General features: G+C 35.5%; 3 protein-coding genes and 1 long non-coding RNA gene across 4 annotated transcripts in view; 2 read left to right on the plus strand and 2 right to left on the minus strand.

Moving 5' to 3' along the window:
* Positions 1–327, minus strand: part of LOC136816356 (keratinocyte-associated protein 2-like) — a 13,284-nt gene extending 12,957 nt beyond the window's left edge. The window contains exon 1 of the mRNA XM_067072678.1: positions 227–327. Within this exon, the coding sequence (XP_066928779.1) occupies positions 227–230 (4 nt within the window). The 5' untranslated portion in view covers positions 231–327. The remainder of the gene's footprint in view (positions 1–226) is intronic.
* Positions 1–14,822, plus strand: part of LOC136816359 (DDB1- and CUL4-associated factor 12-like) — a 216,426-nt gene that overhangs the window by 155,120 nt on the left and 46,484 nt on the right. The gene's annotated exons all lie outside the window — the stretch shown is intronic.
* Positions 552–9,550, plus strand: LOC136816357 (DET1- and DDB1-associated protein 1-like; the record flags this gene model as incomplete). Its single annotated transcript, XM_067072679.1, is given in 5 exon segments — positions 552–613; positions 7,628–7,711; positions 8,135–8,192; positions 8,630–8,691; positions 9,242–9,550. Coding segments are annotated over 5 exon segments (309 nt in total). The 3' UTR covers positions 9,341–9,550.
* LOC136816408 (uncharacterized) lies at positions 10,679–14,762 on the minus strand. Its single transcript, XR_010847923.1, has 4 exons — positions 14,656–14,762; positions 13,413–13,580; positions 11,426–11,573; positions 10,679–10,839 (listed from the first exon to the last, which is right to left on the minus strand). It is a non-coding gene; the product is annotated as an uncharacterized lncRNA (long non-coding RNA).

The raw sequence follows: 14,822 nt of genomic DNA on the forward strand, positions 1-14,822 counted from the left end.
GGAAAGTCTCTCCTAGATTTATCAATAAAATTTACTCTCCTGGAAAAAAAGAACAGATATTTAAAAAAAATCTGCCGGCGGCTGCTCTTGCTTGGTTTCTCGCCATGCAGAAAAGATTCTAGTCCCAGATATCAAACAAAACTATGAAAAAAGGACAGCCACATCCATTTCGACCTCAGAAAACAAAATAGGGTTGAAACGTGTTTTAAGTGAATTACATACATACCCATATTGTTAAACAAAAGTGAATTTCTTTACTGTGTTCTTCCTTGCTTTTGCTGTTGCACTAAAATGACAAATTCACTTTCGCTTTCAAATTCTGATGAGCTGGACAAATCAAACTAGACATAGCTCAAAATTCAACGTTCAAAGTCAGCTTTGCTTAATAGTTGTCTCGATTACCTTTAAATTGAATGAGAAAGTAGCTACTTTGAACTTGGTACAGCGAGCTAACGTAAACAACCTCAGCCATCAACGGCCGAGAACACTGAAGAACGCTGGCAGGCTGGATCGAAAGCGGAGTTTTTGGCAGACAGATCTGGACAGATCCCACTCAGCAAACATTATATTTCTAGCTGTGACAATCAGAAACAAGTTTGTCATCATCATGACGGTATATATGATTATTTCTTTTTTCAAAATCTGAGCCCCCTTTCAAGAGATAATGACAAATAACAGCAAAACCACTATCGTAACTTGCTTGGTTTTTATCCCTTTTTTTCTGATGTTCTTCCTTTTCAAAGAATATCGATCACTTGAGTGCGCAAGAAAAAAATGATTAGCTCACATTCTCGCGCAGACGCATAAAGATAAGGCAGCAATCTTGGGTTCAGGGCGCTACTTAGTTTCCGCTTTGTTTTGCGCCCATATCATGATAGATAATAGGACATAGGATTGACCCTCCCGGCGCTCCGGAAACTTCCGGAGTTTTCCGGAGCAGCTAAAAAACACTATTTTTCTCTTCGGAAAGTTCTGGAGCTCTTCCGGTGCTTCCAGAGCAAGTGATTTTTATCAGTTTCTAAAAAATCAGACGGTACCGAAGTACCGTGAAGTCAGGTAACTTGCATTGCATCAGTGGAGTCTAACATGCATAGCCCTTAATGAATGACCTGGCTGGTCATTAAAATTTCAAAACAAACAAACTACAGTCAGGCACACCCTGGCAAATGAACGGGGTGAGCATTTGTATGGGGTATTCGTCACCCAGTGTAAATGAGATAGGACGTCTCAGGCTAAAAGCGTGAAAATGAATAAAAATGAACTTCAAACTGAAAATCGGCAAGTACAAAACGCCTACTACCTACTACTTAATACTTACTACCTACTACCTGCTGTAAAATAGCTCAAAACGGCTCGAAATTACCTTTAAAATATTCAGCATGTTGAAATTAGCAAAATCTGAAACTTTGGTGGTAAAAAAGTTAAAACTTCTTCTTTTATCGTACTTTGACAGTTACATCAATATGCCTTCTTACCTGTCTTTAAAAATATAAATAAAAGTAATCACGGAAAAGGACGCGAAAAAAAAAGACATAAGTGTGAGAACAGAGTAATCAAACTCGTTAGAAAAAGTACCTTTAGAAAAAGTACCATTAGAAGTCATAAAAAATCAACCTGAATAAATGCAATCGAAATCCCAGAGAACTTCATAATTCCCCAAACAACATTACATTACTATGTCAAACTCCCATTACATAAATTTTACAATTACGTCAGAGTAGACTACGCTCGCCACCGAAGAGGTTTATTTGGAAAGGGTAATTACATTTTATTGTTCGCTTCTTTTTTAAAGATTGGCCGGGTTGGAAAAGTATGAATTTCTTTGTACATATTTTACCTACCCCAAATATTTAGGAGGCTGAGTTTTAAACAAATGGTCAAGTTGAAACGAACGATAAATGTATCAAGGTCTGTTTTATTTACCCCCTGGTGACTTAACAAAAGAGACTTAACTCGATGTTACAATCCAATTATTGAAAGTTTGTCTCGGCCTTTTTATATTGAGCGAGACATACATTCTCTGATTACGCAATTTTCATATTGACATTTTCGAGGCATTTTGATGTAACTGTTTGAAGACTTCAAAATATTTTCTCTCTTTTAATTTGTTTATGACTTTTTCCCGCGCTTTTTCTATAAAGTTTACAGACGCACTTCTTCGTAGAAGAGAAAAATATTTCCTTCGCACACTTATTTATTCATGTCAGTTTTATTTATAAGAATCGATCAATCTAAAAAGTTAAAATACTTTAAGTAAGTAGAGCCCTATGTTTCACTGGGTACTTGCTGAAAATCCTTTGACATGTCTTTGACATTTATTGACAAAATGACCCTTTTAAACCAAACTATTGACAGGGTCGTTAAATATGACCTTTGTAGACTTCATTTTATGTAGCAAAAATTCTTATTATGCTCAATAAGATGTTTTCAATATCGCAAGGTAGAAATTTTCAGTAGGAAAATACTACAAAGAGCATTTTAGAGGTGTCAATTTGACCATGTCAAAGTATTGACGAAATGAAATTTTTGATAAAAATATTGACACAGTTAATGAATAAGCTTCGCAAACCAATTCCAAGAAATATTTTGGCAACATTTGATATGATGCAGATCATACAATAGGATAGAGATAGATTGACCCCCTATTTATATTACAGAGCCTTTTTTAGACATTTACGTGTATTCTGTTATCGTCTCATAATAAGAGTCATAAGAGGGAGTATGTTTAGGAAAAAGGAAAGTTCTTATAATAAAAGTCATAAGAGAGAGTAGGTTTTGGAAAAAGAAAAAATCAAGATAATGGCCTTTTGTTTTATACTTCAGTATACTTATATGAGGCAACGATGTAAAAATAATAGATAACCAACTTGCCTTGATTCTCAAAAAACATCTGTGTTATGGTTGTAAAAATATTAATGACATTTTGCATCGTAAAAAGTGCAATTAAATAAAAACTTGCTTCATTTGCAACCTTCTATTGGACAGAATCGATCACGTGATGTATATTTTTCCAAAATTTGGGTTAGAAAAAGTGTATTTTCCTATAGGCAGCCTCACAGAAGGAATTTTTTAATTAGATATTCAGGCTTCGGCATAAGGAAAAAGAAGGCGTGTGATCATCGCACGCCTACATAGTAATTTTTAGTAATTTAGGCGTGCGAATCATGGCACGCCTCATTTTCTTTAGACGTGCGATCGCGTGCGATCGTTTTTTTTCTTTTATTTTATAGACATCATTAACAATGATGAGGCACAAACTTTTGAACAATTCCTAGAATGATCTTTCTTTATCTACATAAAAAATAGTGGAACAGAAAAGAAGTGTATATTCAATCTTCATATTTGAAAAACAAAACGAACCAAAAGAGCACTGATAATCAAGAAGGAATACTTACTTTAGGAAAACAAATGAAGAAGAATCATGCGCAAAAGTAACTTTTAAAGAGCTAGTTTATTGTCATAAACCCACGACCTCATAAACATGCGGCGGGGGAAAAATTTGAGAGACGAAAAATCGTGCAGCAAAAGTTATTTTTGAGAAAGGCTTGTTTATTGAAGACCAAAGCATAGTATGAGAGAAAGAGGAGAGAGAAGATGTGTATCCATTAGAGTAACTTTTTTATAAGAAATTTTGTATACATGTAGCAGTTTGAAAGAGTAAAGGAAAGTTTATCTTTCATCTATTTGGTTCTTATGATTAAAGTAGAAAATGATATTTGATCTTCTTTCAACAAGCAGAAAAAATATTCTAGAATAAATTTTTGCATGTGCGATTGATCGCACGCCTCGCTAGGTTTTCATGATTTATGGCGTGTGATAAATTGCACGCCTAAAAGGCTTTTAGGCGTGTGCAGAGGCGTGCGCGTGCGATCGCACACCTAATATGCCGAAGCCTGGATATTATTGTTCTATAAACATTCATCTGTTTATTTTGTATCAGGCAACCTTCATGCACTTTTCATTCGTGAGATATCAGACTTCAAATCACACATATATTTTTCAGATAACATCATTTTATGAGCGTTTATTTATCCAGGTGAAGATAAAGTGGTATCAGGCCGATCCGTAGTCAATTTGTCTAAAGATTGGTACCTTTATCTTTTGAAAAAAATTCCAAAATTTGCAGTAAATAACAATTCAAATTTTCTATCAATTCAGTGGATGTCAAAAAGTGTGTCAAAATCTAGCTAAAAGCATAACACGCACTGCACACAGAGCTATTTAAAGGAGTGCTCATTTCAATAGGAAAACAATGGTTGTTCTCTTGGGAGAAGTGCCTTCTAGAGGTAGTTGGTTATCTATTATTTTTACATCGTTGTATGAGGCGAAGAGAATATTTACTCACTACGTAAATATGCTAGATAACACTTTTTTCAAGTAAATATAAAGCAAAGACTTGTGTGTTAGCATTCAGATATTACAAAACCAATTTTTTTAGAATAGAGATTTCGAACAAGCAAAGGAGAGTTCTGGTCTGTAAAGTATACAAACTGAGTAGGTAGTAAGTATTAAGTAGTAGGTAGTAGGCGTTTTGTACTTGCCGAACTGAAAATGGTAAAAAAGGAAGAAAACTGGGAACTTTATTTTTTCGTTAAAAGTTTCTTCAATCTTCGAAGACAAAATTGACCCATGGAAAAAAAATTCATCTATGCAGTTCTTTGAAATGAAGCAAAATATTTCCAACCCGGTTCAATTGCGTGGGGTATTCAGTGCTATTACATCACTTTTGTTTTTGACTCCTTGCATTTGCCACCAATCGCAAGTGAAAAATACCCTGTTCATTTGCCAGGATGTGCCTGACTGAACTACGCAGCTCTGCTCGGTGAAGGCTTCTTCATAAAGGCAAAAGACATGTATCTATTTTTCGGATCCGGCATGCGGGAATAGTGTCAGGACCTGCAGGCGACCTGGTAGGGTTGGGTATGGGTGTGGTTTAGGTGTGGTTACGTATCAGATTGGCTAGGAATTGGGTTATTATCAGGAAGGGTCAGGGTTGGAGCTCGAAACAAGCACTCTTTTGTGATTTTCTCTTAAAACAGTCTGGTCTGTAAGTAGTTTGTACAATAGACCTTTTCGCCTTTCCATCCGCCATCTTGAATTGTATGAAAAAATAGAGGAACGAAAAAGCCGCATGGCTCGCACCCCCCCCCGCCTGAGCGGGGGGAGCTACACCTCAAATTTGCCATATAAGAGGTGGGAGCTGTTTGTTTTTCCTGACAGGCGGGGGGAGCTCTATCTTGGGGGGGACCTGCATAATTTTATGTAACTCTGGGGGCTAAATAACACTTCCTAAATATTTTTCTTTACTGTTTTAATTTCTCTAAAAAACCTTTATGTCTTCATGCGAAGTGTGATCTGATCCTTAGAAGTGCACACACATGTAAATAGAGCTTTGGAAATCCTTGCAGGGTTCTCAGCGGTCAGGGAAAACCTGGAAAACATGGAAAAAGGACTGCTTTTAGAAAAAGTCAGGCAAAACCTGGAAAAGTCAGGGAATTTTTTTCCAGAATGCCTTGAATTTGATGATTTTTAGCCAATCTAGGAATCTCCTCTTTTCAAAATTTTTCTTGTCGACCCAACCAGGTGGGTCCTCCAAATAATCATGATAATTGTCAGGGGAAAAGGGTGGATTTTTAATCAAAAGTCAGGGAAAATTAATCTTGGAAACTGCCTCTTGGCACTATTTCAGAGGGCAATTTTAAGAACTCAAGGGTGCATAAGTTGTATAATGTTAAGTTACTACTAGTTTACTTTACTGTTTATTTACTTGTGTTTTCATTGACTAAATGGTAAAAATTCACATTGAAAAAAAATTATTCATCAAAAATTTTTCCCCTATTATACTGGGACCTAAAATTTTATCAGGCTGGGGGGACCTTGTTCTTAGGGGGGACCTAAATTTAGCGGGGGGACCTAGAACCCCAGTCGGAGCCATGAGCCGTGGTTGGATTTAGTTGGAAAGTATGCAAAACATATGCAAGTTTACACAAAGATTAAAAAAACATTTGATCATTTGGCGGCTCTATTCCCAGGAGAATAATTTACCGTCAGCCGAATAAGGATTATTTTTTACCTTCGCTGATGATTTTTCAGTTTGAATTTATGTCTAATGTTATTGATTTTTGAAGTGCTTGTTCTAAGAGATGAGCGAATATAATTATTTTTAGTTTTTAAGAGAAGCAAATTTAATCTTTCTTCTACAAGATTACACTTTAATATAATGCCAATTATGCATGTAAGTTTTATATTAATACTTTCTTTTTGCATATGTTTTGCATACTTTCTAAGGGAATTTCACCACGGCAATTCGGCCACCATAATTTTTGCATACAATTCAATATGGCGGATGGAAAGGCGAAAAGGTCTATATAAATAGCCGTCAGAAACACTTTCCTGGCATGAATCCGTGGCGCAGTGGATAAAGGCATTGGGTTTCATAAGCATCGGAACTTTGCATTTAGTGGGTTCGAATCCCACCGGTGGCGATCTGTCGGTAAGTCATTCAGTAAGTAGAAAATAACTCACAAAGAACCAGAAAGTCAAAAAAACTACAAACAAGAGACTCGAAAGTACAAAATAAGTGCAGATCTGTCTTTCGTCTTTATGAAGAAGCCACAACTGCTCTGCTCGCAGCTGTACTCTACCATTTTTGTTTTGATTAAACTTTGTATTTTATGACCAACTAGGTCATTCATTTAACCAGACAATCTCAATCAAACGGAATCGACGATCGAACCAGTCGAACCAAATCGAACGCAATCGACCGATTGAAATTCGATTGTCGAACGCAATCGAATCTCAATCAAATTTTCACATTCGATTGATATTCGATTGCGTTCGATTGATGTTCGATTGCGTTCCATTGAGATCGTCTGGAGTTGATTGTCTATTTTTTGCCGCCATCTTTCTTTTGACGGTTAGAAAGCAGTATGGTGCGATCAACGATACGCTTCCGAACCGGGCGACGTTGGGAGTAGGAGTAGGAAAAGTTTTTTAAAGTAATTATTTCAATTTTTTGTTGCTCAATGATATGAAAAGTTCTAAAATATTGTGGAAAAAGATCCTGTGTTTATGCCAAAAATAGCCAGAAGGAGAAAACAAAACATCCGTTGTACAATAAGTTTGTTTACATATGACTCGATTTTGCCAGTCTGTATGCCAACACAAACCAGTTGAAAACGAAACTAAACAAGGCACAGTGGGCCTACTAGTTGCTAATGATAGTGTCAAATACCACATGTTCAACAATAAAATCAATTTTTCTTTCCAAAAATAGAAAATGTTGCACAAAATGCAATTTTCATTTAAATTTATTTAATACTTTTCTACTAATATTATCATTTCATTATTAAGAGAATTGCCCTTCAAAAGGTTTCAACTTCCAGGAGGTATCTAATCCAGATTTCCAGAGGATAATTTGTCATTCAAAATTTCTAGGGAGTGCTTGCACTTTCAAGAAGGGAAAGGTTTTCACAGTTGGCAGAGGATAAGCACAACCCTGGCCTGCTGACACACCAAAAGTATTAAATTCAAGTCCCACAAATTGTCCTGTGTTTGTCTGGTGCTACATTAAGTTAATTTTAATGACATGAGTTGACTAAAAATCTTTGTGTTCATTTCACTTCAGGCCAATGATCTTTTAAAGGGGCTTCCATCTTTCAACAAAGAGAACTTCTCTGACTTCAAACCAGATGAAAATATCAAATCTACGGTAAGTAAATGCCAACACAGCAATTCTTGGTAAACATGTAAATCAGTGTTAGTCATCTCAAGGTATTGCTGTTTCAATTTGATGCTATCACACCCATGTCCCTGAGCACCCACTTTTAATTACCCTTCTGCCAAATGTCTTAAAAATCCAGCATAAACTTACTTTAGTCATGTTCGTAACTTTGACTTATAAGAAATATCTTGAAGTTATTCATTTTTTACTTTGAATAAATCTTATGACCCAGGAAATTTGTCCTTTGACATTTTTCTTATTATATCGTGAACAGAGTTATCTTATCTATATATGAGCAGGTGATATCTTAATGTGCATATCATCATATTTATACTTTATAGCACAAAATTATTAAATGAATTATTAGACAGATATTGTGAAAGAAACTTTTTTCTTTTTATCTTCTCACAGAACACTGGCTGCAATTCTTACATTCACACTGAAGATCAACAAGAGGAAGAGCCTCAAGGTTTGATATTTCCTCTCTCTGTTTAATTGACAAGTTGTAAAGTAGTTAACTGAACCTGCATCTGTGGTCCAAAGACTCGTGTTTCTTTCATAAAACTCTTCACTTGGAATAGGGAAGAATGCAAGAAGAAGCCCTTCTCTTTTATTGTGAAAAATAAAATAACGAGGTGTCAAGTCAGGAACCTTTTTTTCAAATCTTTGATATGGCCCAACTTGGGTATGAACATGTAACCTTGTGCACTGTGGTCGAATGCTTTATCCTTTCGCTACAAACGCTGATGAACTGAATCCACTTATACTATAAGTTAAAAGAATGGCAAGTTGATATTTCTAGAAGTCAGTTTATTGCAACAATAATAAGCACGGATAGCGTTGTGTTTGTTGATTTTATTATTGTTGTAAAGTTGGTTGTATTTGTCTTTCTTTTTTCTTTTTCAGTCATAATCACAGACAAAACGAATATCCTTTTACGCTTCCTACGAAAACAGTTGGAATCAAAAGTAAGCCACGCCACGACATTGCACTATTTTCCTTCTTCTGTTGTGTGATCTAGTAAACCAACGAAATAACTATGACGAAGTATGTTGCTCTCAGAGGAATGGTGTTGCTTTTGTAGACGTAGTTAAAAGAGTTTTGCACAGGAATTTGATAATTCCAAGGGCTAAATTTACTTCGGCCACTAATTTCCATCATTTTCCCAATCCGTTCCAAAAGTCCGAATTTGCTCCTCAACCTACCGCGAACAGGGATTTTAAATTGTACATGGGCTGTGGTGCCTAGGTCCCTACTGGTGGTACCAAGTCTCTGAAATAACTGTTATATATTTGTCATTAGCGAGTTTGCGTATTCGAGATAAATCAAGGGGAACGCTATATAAAGCAAAGTTGACTTGTCTCCAAAATCACCGTCAACTTTGCTCGACGACGGTAAAAACACAAAAATACCGTCGTCTGTTTAGTTGAGCAAAAGCGATATAGAGCCGTACATCAACTATCGACTTGCTTTGTTTCGATATCCTCCGATACATAAACTCGGTATTCTGTGTTTTAGAAACCGAGCAAACGAAACACGTCCGCTGCATCAGCCGAAGAAACGGAACCCAGTCCGAAATTACCTCGTCTCGATACAACTGTCGATGAGAATGATTAAAAGAGGATGTGTTTGCAACTTTGAGAGGGAGGAACGTATATTTGCTGACACAGCGAAATTTGAGAACTTTTTTCTAGTGCCTGTTATCTTCAAGGCTTGAAAGAGTTGATGCAGCCCACGCATGCGCATGATATGCTTGATCATTAACGATGAGTTGTCTTCAATCTTCAAAGTGATTAAAACCGAAAACAAATAAAACATGAATGGAAAGGGATATAGTATTTGATTGTGTATCCTCAAATATTTTCTTAATTATCGTATGTTTCGATGTTTTTCAAAACCAAAAATGAAGACGATTTCGTATTTACTGTTTTATAAGGTATATACTTCTGAAAGAAGAAAGAAATTTTACCAACATTTTGATTTAATATACAACCACTTATTCAGGAAAAAGATTATGCAATAAATGAGTTTTATTTGATGATAATACATAGTAGATTAGCTAACACTCTATTGCAGGTATTTGATTTATGAACGTGTATAAATATGTAAATTTTGTAGTATTTTTTTTTCTTCGGATTTTTTCGAAATAATCTTACATGACAGGGAAATCAAATTGTATGTTTGCAATGTTCCTGAACCGGTTACAAATTGTCTTCATGATATTCACGACGTAATGTTTTATAAGGAAGCACCCATAAAAAACTGGGGTTTCCCCCCTATATTTGAATTTAATCAATGAAACTACACTCATTTCGTTTTATAAGCATAACGTTTATAAGCATACTGAAGCTCAAATTTCCAGAAAAATTAAGCATATGCTAAGCATACCTTGAGGCTCAGCCAAAGAAATTTTTAGAATCATAATTCCCAAAACTTCAGAAAATAACAGAAGAATGAAGAAGAGAATTACAAACAAAATTGGTGATTTTATTTTTGTTTAATCTCTTATAAATAACACAACTTATAATAACAACAACATTCGAAAACAATAGAATGTCTTCATTTCTCTTAAGATTAAACATAGGGGAAAATGCGCGAAATTTTTTACCCACCTTTATGATTTTTTTACCAAGCATAGGGTTAAGCATAGTCGAGGCTCAAAATTGAGCTTTACTTAAGCATAGTGAGCTTCAGCCGAAATTTACCGTATGCTTATAAAACGAAATGAGTGTAGTGGCAAACGCCCGGGCTATTTTGGGTGCTTCCGTATAAAACGTGAATACTATGAATTTCACCTCGAGGGTTTTTCTGTTCTATCCGAATGAGCTATGTCACTATTGCTCCGGTAGCCTGCTGATGATTCTAACAGGGTTGGGATTTAGTTTGCTGTACTTTGACATGGTCAAACTTTATTTCAGATTTTAATTTTGATGGTACTGTGTAAAGAAAAACAAAAACAAAAACAATTTTTTTTAATTTCTAAAAGATAATTGTTGTTTTTATTTCAAATTATTCTACAAAAATTGGGCTTTCTTGTCTTCTTTTTCCCACGAGGAGAATTCTTCTTTTTCGAATTTTCGGATCTTGGCCATTTCGTCCGTGGAGCGATGTTGATGCTATATACGTACAACGAAAAAATGAAAAATTCAAACTTATTAATATAACCGTTGTAGTTGTTATATTAATCTGGAGAACAAATAATAGATGGTTCGTGAATCAAAAGTCGGGGGGCAGATAGATTTTCTCGTCCCTTCGTACTCATAACCGCAGCAAGTCTCCGAGGTGAGAAGTCTCTGGCCCATAGAACAATGTAGGTAAGGGAAGTCGGCAAAGCAGATCCGTAACTTCGGGAAAGGATTGGTTCTAAGGGTCGGGTTTGTCCATCTACGTGATTGTCAGTAGTGAGTAAATGTTCGGAAGGATATAAAAGATTGGAAATTGAAAAAGTTGTATACAGTCAAGTTTCTCTATTTCGAACCTCTATAATTCGACTCTTTCTGTGATTCGAACTGAAGTGTGAAAGTGTCTCTATAATTCGAATCTTTCTGAAATTCGAGGAAATTTCTTGGTCCCTTGAAGATCGAATTAGAGATAGCCAACTGTATACCACACTTCTCAATTGATCTGAGGGAACCGAACTTCAAAAATAAAATTGTAAACAAATGAGATCAACAAAAGCGTTCAGCAAGAGGTTTAACATACCTATACTACAAATTTCCAAATTGATGGCGACATCATTATACTTTCATTTCCTCTTATTTCGTGATCTCAATATGTACTCTAATTCATCCAATAAGTTCAAACGTTCTGCAATGATCCTCTTCCTCAATTTTGAAACTTCTAAGATATCCTTAAAAGGAAGAAGAAATTCAAATGAACCTAATCTCCAACCAATGTACCACTTTTTTATTTTACTGACTAACGCGATACAATCTCTTCGTGAGCGCTATCAGAATGAAAAATGCGGACTAAGGGACTGGGTTCGAGTTTCAATAACAATATGTATGACATCTCTCTGTAAAAGTTTTGATTAAAGCCTCAAGGGGTAAAGTCTTGGGACAGTAAAACATATATCCATTTTTTATCAATTTATTCTATACTTTCATGATTCTCTGCTATGAGAAATTCTTCACATCTTTTCAAATCCTCAATAGCTTAAAAAATGCCGAGCAGTGGTTACTTTACTCGCAATCTCGGTCTAAAATCTTGGTAAAATATATTGAGGTTTTGGTTAATTCCTCATTTTTAGAGCTCGGGCGAGAAAGTCGCTTTTGGGCTAATAGATAAATTTAATCGAATATTTCAATTCGGGGCTTTATAGACTTCCACGCTATATTCTGAGTCCTATTGGACTATTTTTGAACTTTTGAATCCTCAGGCATTTTAAGGCATGTCTAAATTTTCTGTAATTTTTAAACACCAATAGCACTCGCCAAGAGGTGTTCATTCTTACCTTTTTGGAAGCGTATTAGGGTGTAGAATATGAAAAGTGCTGTTCAGTAATTGTTTTGTTTGCCTAAATAAAGATATATGGATAAATAATGCAAAAAATGTAAAAATGCTGACGTCAGCAAAACTTATTTTTTAAATAACTTTTGATTGGCTTAATTTTAGATGCTGAAATTTTGCATAATGCAAGAGAATATTGAAAAGCACATTTTGGATCAAAGTCTTTTTTAGAAATTTGATGACGTCAGCAGAAATAAGTAAAAAACGCATTTTTGCAAAAATATGCTGACGTCAGCAAAATTTCAAAATATTTTTTGATTTAAAATGTGCCTATTCATAATGTCCTACTTTGTTTAAAATTTCAGCATCTAAAGTTAAGCCAATCAAAAGTTATTCAAAAAATTAGTTTTGCTGACGTCAGCATTTTTACATTTTTTGCAATATTTTTCATATATCTTTACTTAGGCAAGCAAAACAATTACTGAACAGCACTTTTCATATTCTACACCCTAATACGCTTCCAAAAAGGTATGAATGAACACCTCTTGGCGAGTGCTATTGGTGTTTAAAAATTACGGAAAATTTGGACATGCCTTAAAATGCCTGAGTCCTCAGATCCTGTTAAAACTCAGAGTTAAAACTCTACCCTAAAGTTATACCATTCCCAAATTGTTTGTGGTTATAAGATTTGGTTGGACTTCCCTTTTTTCTCAAATGTTATGACTTTAATTGTAGCTCTTACACTCTTCAGTGGTTAATAGTGATAAGCCTGCGTTTTTAGATTTTAGATAAAAGAGAAATTTCTAAACTTATGAAATTTGTTTAGATTTTGTTATTGGTTTAAGATTTTCCATACTATCATATAAGTTTTTTGTCCAAGTTATGGAGTCTTGTTTATCTTTAAAAAATCAATGACGTCGTTTGTTATCGACTTCCAACATCCCTGCCCCTTCAAAGTTCGAAAATGAAGTTTACGTCGACTACCTTTTGTATTAAACCTGTTTATATATCAATGCTTATAGCAGATTGCATATTTTCTGTCCCAGATGCTAAAGCGATAAAGACGTAGGCAAAAATATACAGGTAGGTTTCAGCGATCTTTAGAGCGTGTTGCGTTAAGAAAACGTCACATCTGCTATCAGGTTAGGGTATCCTGTTTGAAAATGTAAAATATACAAAGGGCTTAAACTTAATAATCAAAATAGGACAAATTATCCAGGCAACTGTTAACTGTACTTACATTAGTAATTCTGTTTTCTTTGGCTGTTCGTTGGTATCGTTTACTCCCCTGCGCAGTCATTGTTTTGGCTCGAATATTTTCCCCAAGGCTCATCAGCGCCGTTGATTGGCTAACCAATAGAATGCATGATAGACACGTGATCAATAGAATTTTTTGTGTTTTGTTCATCTGAAAAACAAAGATAAGTGTCAAATTCGTAACAAGAGTCTCAACCTCATGGGCCAGAGCCGATATTCCATATCCAGTCCCGGTGGCAAGAATATTCTTAAAAAAAGATTTCACACCAGATAAATAGACTAGGAATTTCAAAGCCTGATAAGTAAGCTGGGAAAGGTAGATGCAACCCTTCCGGTAAAAACTTTTCATCTTTCATTCAGCATTAAATATATACAAGATAGTCAAACAGATCTACGGCCACCGAAAAAATCATCTTCCCAATTAGAACGAAATTTCTGATATGTCCTGATGAGGATGACCCTGAGCCTATATGTCCGAATGAGGATGAACCAATTAGAACGAAATTTGTTGACTGAAAAGAATTATTTAACGGCGGGAAACTCGTCATGCCTTCTAAATACTTGAAATGCCATTAAAACAGTGTTTGTAAATTATTATTCCATTCAGTGGAATCTCTGTTAACTCGAATGTCTCCTTAGTTCAAACAAGTTTTATGATCCCTTCAGTTAACAATGCCATATAAAGCTTACTCCATAACTCGAACACATTTGCATTCCCCATGCGTGTGCGTGTTCAATTTACGGAGACTCTAATGCATTTTATTTGAATCCAGAAAAGAAAGATTTGGAAAGGGCCCGGGGGGGGGGGGGGTACTAGGGTTGGTGAATGAGGGGTATGTGCGGACGGGACCTCCGAAAACCGACCCTTAGAGAGACCAAATTTTTGTGAAAAGTGACCCTTAGAGAGACTTTTTCGAAAATTTTTTCCTGATTTTCAAAAATTTCCTACCCTTAGTGAGACTTTTTTGTAATTTTTTCTCTCAAAATCAAAATTTTTTTCTAAAAATCGTGATTTTTCCCACCCTTAGAGAGACTACTTTGAAATTTCCTGATTTTTGTAACCCTTAGAGAGACTTTGAAAGGTGAAAAACCCGACCCTTACCGTCCGCACATACCCAGCACCTATTTTTGCCTAAGTACCCCCCCCCCGGGGGAAAGGGTTTCCCAATCATTTTCAGTAGTATGAAATGAGAAAGTTTATGATAAAGACAAAATAAAAGACTGACCTTAGAATTCCAATTCCTTGGTGTGTACGTGTTTCGAGTTTTCTTTTAGACCGTGCTCCTGTTGAACTGTTTATGCGCTGTTCTCAAGTGTTCGGATAGATAGTTCTTTTATATATCAAAAGTAGAAGAACAGAGAGAAGTGTGCTTTAATTGAATATATGGGCAAC

Source organism: Clytia hemisphaerica, unplaced genomic scaffold, assembly GCF_902728285.1.
Source record: "Clytia hemisphaerica strain Z4C2 unplaced genomic scaffold, Clytia hemisphaerica genome assembly, whole genome shotgun sequence".
Taxonomy (NCBI): Eukaryota; Metazoa; Cnidaria; class Hydrozoa; order Leptothecata; family Clytiidae; genus Clytia; species Clytia hemisphaerica.